We start from the raw sequence: 7,705 nt of genomic DNA on the forward strand, positions 1-7,705 counted from the left end.
CTGTCAGATCCCACTGAGTGTGGTTTGCAGGCTTGAAACTGCTCAGTAATTCCCCACATACGCAGGGTGGGGCCACGTAGGGTTAGGGTGTGAGTACGAGAAACACAGAGATTACTCCTGTGTTATTACTTATCAATTATTGTGTTATCTTCCATGTGAGCAGCTAAACCTACCTGGCCCCATGGCCAGTGCCTCGCCTGCGTGGAAGAGGATGCTAAGTCCTCGCAGCTCAGTGTGTGGCTCAAGAGCAGCAGCAGGGGCATCCCCTGGGAGCTGGTTAGAGACTCGTGGGCCCAGCCCGGTCCTGAGTGGCAGCCTGCACTTGCCCAGAGGATCCTGTGCGTGTTCAAGTGGGAGCCACCCGCCGGTCACAGATGATGCCCGTACTTGCGAGGCCGCATCTGGGACTCCAGGTGGCGCTGCTCTTCCACCTGCCGGGCCTCTGGTCTCTAGACACTCCGGTGGCCCAGTGCCTGCAGTCAGAGCCCGGCTTCTCCAGGATGGCAGGTCCCAGGTTGTGCTGTGGAACTAACCCTCTCCCCCCTTCTCCCCTCTGCCCTGCGACCAGTACCCTCGCCCGCGGGACACGAGCTTCAGTGGCCTGACCCTGGAAGAGTACAAGCTGATCCTCGCCACAGGTACGGGCTCAGCGGCCTCGGGCTTGCTTGCAGGTGGTTCTAGTAAGACCCTCTGCCTGTGGGACACCCGAGGAGCTTCTGAAGCGACAGCCCTTACACTTTGGCCATAGACTGGGGAGAAGGCCAGCAGCGTTGTTTTAAAGAGAAAACCCATCCTTAGAGCTTTTAAAGTCAAGGCTGAGCAGCAGGGACTGGAATGCGTAGTCGCCAAAAGGAAGTAGTTGAAATCAGGATGGAAGGAAAATCATTTTATTTGTATGGTCCTAAGAGGGCTGTATAAACAATGAGGGCTCTGATTAAAACAAAAAGCCATTCAATGCACATGGATGGAGCTATCCACTACGCCTTATCTGGCCCAGGGGACCTGGTCTGTGGGCTAGATGTGGGTTTAACTGGGCATGTTTTGGAGTCGTTGATAGACTGTGATTAGCAAGAAAGGAAATACCCAGGCCAGCCCAGCCCTCCGCACTTCCGCACCTCCATTGTCACTGACGGGGAACCCTGGGTTGAAGTAGGCAGGTTCTGGAAAATTACTATTTTTATTTGCAAGGATATCATATACAAAAATAGGCTACCCTTTTCTGAGGGCCTGGCCCTGAAACATTCACCTGCGGTGGTGCTCCAACATTTCTCTTTCCTGCTCCTCTGGCATTCCAGAAAACTTACCTTCCGAGCAGACTCACACCTGGTGGTGTCACCTGCTGTTGTATCAACGCTGTCCTGTTTTCATTACAGTGCCCTGGGAAACTGGGTAGATTTTTTTCCAGGCAGGATCTTGAAATTCCCGCATTGATGCCCAAAGTCACTGTGAGGACTTGGAGAGTTTCAGCCAAGTTTGAACTTGAAACTAGAGAGGAAATAAGCTCTCAGCCTCTGCCCTTCGTTGACCTCAGGCCGCAGTGCAGAGGTGCAGGCTCCCTCCATCAGCCTCCCGGAAGCCTGCTGCCCGTTCCCCTTCACAGCAGTCCTCAGAGCCTTGTTGTGACTGTCGGTCAGCGTTCCAGATGTCTCCTCCGAGGGGCCAAGAAAACACCTTGCAGTGTCTGTAGTGAGAGGGTTTGAGGCCGGACCACTGGCCGTGGCCTGGATCCCAAGTGTGTCTACCTTGGGCTTGGGATCATGGGAGACTGGAGAGCCTCATGGCTTGTCGTGGGCAGGGGTTCAGCCCTCAGCATCCAGCTTTGTGCCCCACAAAGGGACCTGGACTTCTGGGCTGAGGGGCCGTGTGCCCTAATTGTCAAGAGACCACGAACAGTCAGTGTTAGTAAGTAATGTGTTACCTTTTGTTCCAAAAAGCCATTCCTTTTCTCTACAAGTTTTATTAACAGTTAAAAATCCAGGCTGTGAAATTTAGACAATATTATGGGGAAATCTAAATTTAATATACAGGTAAGATTAGGTATAGACTCTTAGCCCTGGAGAAACTTTAAACCAGTGGTTCTTGACGGGGCAGTTTTGGTCCCTGGGGGACATGTGGCAGTGTCTGGAGATATTTTAGTTGTCACAGCTGGGCGTGGGGGTGGAGTCGGGGTTGCTACTGGCATCTGGTGGGTAGAAGCTAAGATGCTACAATGCACATCCTACAATGCACAGGTCAGCGCCCCAACAAAGAATTATTCTGCCCCAACCCAAATGTCGATAGTGCCAAGACTGAGAACCCCAGCGTTGGTTCCTTGGGGGCTGCGTGTGTGTGTGTGTGTGTGTGTGTGTGTGTGTGTGTGTGCTCGCGCGTGCTCACGCTTAAACAAGGCGCCCATGGCCTCCCGCCAGCCCCCTGCTGCCGTCACAGCCATGCAGATGGCCCCTCTCCTTGGGTGCAGGTCAGGTGCCAGGCAAGCTGCCTCCATGATTGCCTTTCATCCTCACAACTTTTGAGGCAGGTATAGCCTGAGGCTAAAGGGTAAAGGGGTTTGGAGGGGACCCAGTGGGGGAATGATGGGCAGGGATTCTGCGCAGGTCCGTCTCCCTCCCCAGTGCCTGCTCAGCTCAGCACGGGGCCCCACAGCGCCCGGGTTCAGATCCCCCCTCTACCTCTTCCTGGCTGTGCGACCTGAGCAACTTGCTTAACCTCCCTCTGCCTGTTTCTACCCCTGAAAAATGGAGACAGTCAGGTGTGTGGCATAGGCCAGGCTTTGCCTGAGCCACACACACCTTACTGTCTCCATCTGCCCACGCACGTGCAGCCCAGGCATCGAGGGCGTGGCTTGGTGCTGAGTGGGAGGGTGCGGTGTGCTGAGCCCGGCCCTGGTACACGAGTGCTCAGTCCACGCTGGCGGTTATTTTCCTGTGACCTGACTTGCTTTTGAGAAGTTGGGTTTACACGTCCCTTTTTCGGGGACAGACTGTGTGAAAAGAAGGCCTGTGGGGCCAATACCCGGCCTCAGATGTTAGACGTCAGCCTCCTTTCCGTCTTGCCCTTTGCAGACACCCTGGGGGAGCTGAAGGACATGAATAAAGGCTTGTGGAAAAAACTGCAGGAGAAGTTCTCCACCAGGAGTCCCGAGAAGCAGAAGGCCTGGGCTCAGTCCTTATCTCGCCCGCGGACCTGAGTGGAGTCTGTGTATTGCCGTCATAAATAAAGCTCCCTGACCCCCGCGACGCTGCTTGGGACTCAGCCAGCCCCACAGAGGACGCTGCGCCACCGCCGTTCCAGGGAAAGCTGCGCCCGAGCAGGCGTGCCCAGCAGCAGCCCACGGTCAGGGTGGGACTTCTCCAGGGGCGAGGAGGCGGGGGCTCCAGCCCAGCCTGGGAAGGGAAGGGGCTGGGCCTCCAGGCCAGGGCTTCCTGTGTAGCCGTAGGAGCCCCTGGGGGGCAGGGGGGGGGCGGGTAGGTCTGGCTGGGAGCTCCTGGGAAATAGCCAAAATTGGCCAACCTGGAAGAAGGCAGGTGGTCAGCCCCGTGCCCAGGCCTCAGAAGGACAGAGCTGGTCCTCTGCCCCGACCTTGCAGGAAACCTGTGTCCGGTTGGTTTAAGGGGCAGAGTGGGGCTACAGACAGCCGGGGCCGGGGCCTGGGGCTGTGGTGGCTTCTGTGGGACACACACGGGCCACCTTTCCGCTCCATGGAACCTTAGCTCTTACTGGGGCCTTCACATTTCGGACCTGAGCTGAGAAGGGCAGGCAGGACCCACAGCGCTCATGGGGAGAAGCCAAGTGGGCTCCAGTGCTGGGACGCACACGACAGGCACAGGGCATGACCAAAACCGGCGACACCAGTACCACTCCAGCTCGTCCGGGGACCCTGTGTGCAGTCCCCGGCGGCGGCTCAGCCTCTCCCAGGGCCAAGGTGAGGCCGGGACAGCGGGCCACGTCAGCCCCCACAGCCCCAGGGGCCAGAGGAAATGGCAGGCCTTTCTAATGAACTATATTTCTATTAATTTATTTAGGTAATTAACATATTAGTTCTCAGGCCAAAGGATTTGTAAAACATTACACCAAAAGGAGAAAAAACAAGCGGTCAAAAACCAGCCACTGTCACGCACCCAGCCCTGCCCCCTCAGCCTGTGGCCCCCAGAGGCCCGGGAAGAGGCAGGGCCTCCACCCTCGGCCGGCAGTCCCCTGGGGCTGGGGCTGGGGCTGGGCCACGCCGAGGGGCGGCCGGGACACAGTCTGCACTGTCTACGGCAGACCTGAGGCACAGGAGGCGTGCGGGGCTGGGCACCCGGGAATAAGTTAAGTAACAGCCCTAGTGTCCCAGCAACAGCATCACGGCACCTCCCCCGGAGGCGGGCAGCAACCAAAATGTAGTGCTTGGAATAAAGAGGCGACCCCACTCCTAATCGCCCCCAGGAGGAGTAGAGGAATGTCAGTTACTGCTTTAAGGGACAAAGCAATCCTGTAAGAGGACGTCTTTAAGGCAATAAGGTAAACTGAGTCCCAGTGAGTTTCTGAGGCTCCCCCTCCGTGCTGGCCAGCACCCGGGTTGGCTCGGGGGAGTCTGGCAGAGCAGGAGCTGGAGGCTGGGTGGGCACCTGGCCTCGAGCTGGTGGGCTGGCTGGGCCACCCGACCGAGAGAAGGGCAGTGTTCCCAGCCACAGCTCAGTACCGGCGCAGGCGCAGGCTTCGGCGGGTCTCGCGGGCTCAGCGGCTCATGCAGTTCTGGACGTCCACAAAGCCCAGGCGCTGCCTGCGTTTCCGCTGCTCGGTCATCTGTGGTTAAACGATGCCAACAGGTCAGGCCCCCGGCACCCTCTGCACAGGCACTGCCGAGGGGCTGGCGCCCGCCCTCCCACTATGGGCCCCGCTGCCGCTCAGCACTGGCGGCCAGCCAAGGCCCTCGGGGCAGCGAGATGTAGCCCCAGCCCCTGCTTTGTGCAGCTGGGAAGCCGCCCCACCCAAAAGGGGCTGCCTCGCCTCTGCCGCTGCCCGATGGAGGGGGTGCTGTGTCTCAGGGGCTGGGGCTGGGCTGCCACCCCCAGTCTAGCTTTCCACAGAGGGGAGAGTGTTTGGGACCCGTCTTCTACCCCAGACCCAAGGACGGGGGCCAGGAAGAAAGGGGGGACATGGGGGACATGCAGGCCCCAGCACCTATTCCCTCCCCCACAGGGCAGGCTGGGCTGTGAGCTCAGGGTGGCCTGAGGCTGCCCAGTGCAGGCTGAGGGCGGGGCGGGGGGAAGCGCTGGGCACACACCTGCTCCTTGAGCTCGTTGAGCTGGGCGGTGAGGTGGGACACCAGCTTCATGGTGGAGCTCAGCTTGTCCTGAAGAATCCGGATCTCGTTCTGCTCCCCCTCCCCTTCGTTGCTCACGAGGGACATGGCCCTCATCCGGGGGAACCAGTCCAGGTTCTTGTTCTGAAAAAGATGGCCAGCGGGTGAGCAAGCGGTGCCACCAGCCCTGGCGACACACTCCCAGGACGTGTCGGGGAGGCCGATGCCCGGTCCTCCCCAGCCAGAGTGAGCTGGCAGCGAGCCCTCTGCGGTCAGGGCCCAGCACTGGACAAGCTGGCTTCCATTAGCCGCTCCGCCTTTCCCGCTATCGGCACCATCTGTTCACTCGGCCCCTCCGAGGTGGAGGGGAGGCCTCCGCACCAAACCCCGAATCTCCTTCCTTCCTTCCCTTCCCCCTCCCCCCGCACGCACGCTCCAGGAAGATGCGAGTGGGACGGATGGAGCAGGAGCAGGAGGCCTGCATCTGCCGTGTCTGGGGCCCAGCCACGTTTCCCACGACAGGAGGGAGGGACCGAGCTGCTTTCTGGTTCCGTGGAGCAAGCTGTGAGCCTCAGAGCAGCTGATAGACCTGCACTCCAACCAGCTCACATTGCAGATTCACAAGCAAACAGGACTCTTCCCCACTGAATGGGTCTTTGCTTCCAGCCTGCGAGGCCTCTGCTGTGCGGCCACAGAAGATGCACCCTCGTTGGAACTGTTCTCCTTGACCCCAAAGGCGACAGTACATTCCCTCCCAACGTCCAGAGCAGCAGCCACGGCCCCGGAATATCACACCGGCCGCTGGGGCTGATGGGTTTGCTGTTCTCTCTCTCTCTCTCTCTCTCTCTCTCTCTCTCTCTCTCTCTCTCTCTCTCTCTCTCTCTCGATAGCAGAGCCCCAGGGCTGGCTCCAGCCTCCTCGGCTCCTTGCTGGCTTTTCACCAAGTGTCCACGGCTGTCCCGCCCCTCCCCCAGGCCTCCACAGTCAGTGCAGGCGGCCACGGCCACCTCCCAGGACCACACCTTGATCATCTGGGCCACGTAGCTCTCAGGCCCTGTGTAGTCTGTCTTGTTTTTCACGCGGACCAGCACAATGAAGTACAGGTAGTTCCACATGTTGTGCTCGAACTTGATGTGCTCCTCAAACGACACCGTCTTGTTATCAAACTTGTCCCTCTCCAGACCTGAGGGTGCAGAGGGCGAGGGTGAAACCACCCGCCTCCAGGAGCCTGTGGGCCACCCGGGCCGCACACACCACCTCTGTTGTCAGGCTCGGTCTGGTGAGTGCAGGCACTGCCCACTCGGGGACACTCAGCTCCCCTATACTAAGCAGCAGCCACGTGGCGTGGACGTCTGCCCTGCCCCAGCGGCAGCCCTCACCAGGCACCTGAGGACGCCGGAGAAGCAGGGCTGCCTACAGGCGACACCTATTCCTCAGCCTGCGGCCGCAGGAGGGACCAGCACTTCATACCAGGGATGGGAAAGCCCTGGACTGAGACCAGAGGCTCGAGGCTGCTGCCTGGGCTTGGGGGCCTCTGTAAGTTGAGCGAGCTTAAAGGAGTGCTTTGAGGCCCTTTCCCGCTCCCTCTGTTACTCCAAGTTCAGGCAGGGCCTGTGGTCCCCAATTCTGAGATGAGCAAACAGCCAACCAGCCATCAGCCCCAGGGCAGGGTTCCCCAGGGGCCTCAGGAACCCAGGGAAGGGCCAAACTGAGGCTGCCCCTGGCCCAGATCATGCCCGGGCCAGGGTCCCCCGAGGCCTGTGCGGGTGGGAAGCAGGCCTCACCGCAGATGAAGCACGTGGTCTTGAGAATCTCCTCCTTCTTCTGCTTCTCGCTGCGCAGGTCAGCAAAGGTGTCGATGATCACCCCGAAGATGAGGTTCAGCACGATGATGATGACGATGAAGAAGAACAGGAGGTCGTAGACCACGCGGGCGGGGAAGAGAGACTCCTGCAGGGCAAGGAGGGAGGTGGGCCCGCAGTCCCATCCACCGGGCAGGCAGGGCTCCGGCGGGTCAGGGCTGTGATGGAGGGGCCCGGCCACGGCAGAAGGAAGATGGCAGAGTGGACCCACCCTCACTCCATGGGGCGAGAACTGCACCCCGAATGCGGACTGGGCTCAGAAGGGAGGCCAGCCGGGCAAAGCCCTGCACTGGGAATGGGACTACGGGCTAGGCTTGCCCTGCCCCTAACCTCAGGGTTGAACCCCTCTGCCCCGCCCTCAGCATGTCAGGCCTCACAAGTTCTAGAAGCCCTCTGTTTGGCTAGGGAGAGGGCTTATCACCCCCTTGGGAGGGGGACAGACTGCTGTTCTGGGAAAGCCGGCTGCCCCAGCCAATCCCGAGGCCTCTATGGAGCTGAGTCAGCTCCCCGCTGGGGGCTGGGGCTCTGCCTCACAGAGGAAGCACTGTGGCCTGGGCCC

The 7,705-nt window shown here is 59.8% G+C and overlaps 2 protein-coding genes across 3 annotated transcripts in view; one reads left to right on the forward strand and one right to left on the reverse strand.

The window, feature by feature from the left end:
• Positions 1–3,236, forward strand: part of LOC102442548 (ubiquinol-cytochrome-c reductase complex assembly factor 2) — a 14,669-nt gene extending 11,433 nt beyond the window's left edge. For both annotated transcript variants that reach the window (XM_006107681.3, XM_023748381.1), the window contains 2 exons: positions 569–638; positions 3,063–3,236. In XM_006107681.3, coding sequence (XP_006107743.1) covers positions 569–638; positions 3,063–3,187 — 195 coding nt within the window. In that variant the 3' untranslated portion in view covers positions 3,188–3,236. The remainder of the gene's footprint in view (positions 1–568; positions 639–3,062) is intronic.
• Positions 3,237–3,991: 755 nt separating this feature from the next.
• Positions 3,992–7,705, reverse strand: part of ITPR3 (inositol 1,4,5-trisphosphate receptor type 3) — a gene marked incomplete at its 5' end in the record, with an annotated part of 27,095 nt that continues 23,381 nt past the window's right edge. The window contains 4 exon segments of the mRNA XM_023748382.1: positions 3,992–4,785; positions 5,267–5,428; positions 6,307–6,467; positions 7,069–7,234. Coding sequence (XP_023604150.1) covers positions 4,717–4,785; positions 5,267–5,428; positions 6,307–6,467; positions 7,069–7,234 — 558 coding nt within the window.

This window comes from Myotis lucifugus, unplaced genomic scaffold, assembly GCF_000147115.1.
Source record: "Myotis lucifugus unplaced genomic scaffold, Myoluc2.0 scaffold_1345, whole genome shotgun sequence".
Lineage (NCBI taxonomy): Eukaryota > Metazoa > Chordata > Mammalia > Chiroptera > Vespertilionidae > Myotis > Myotis lucifugus.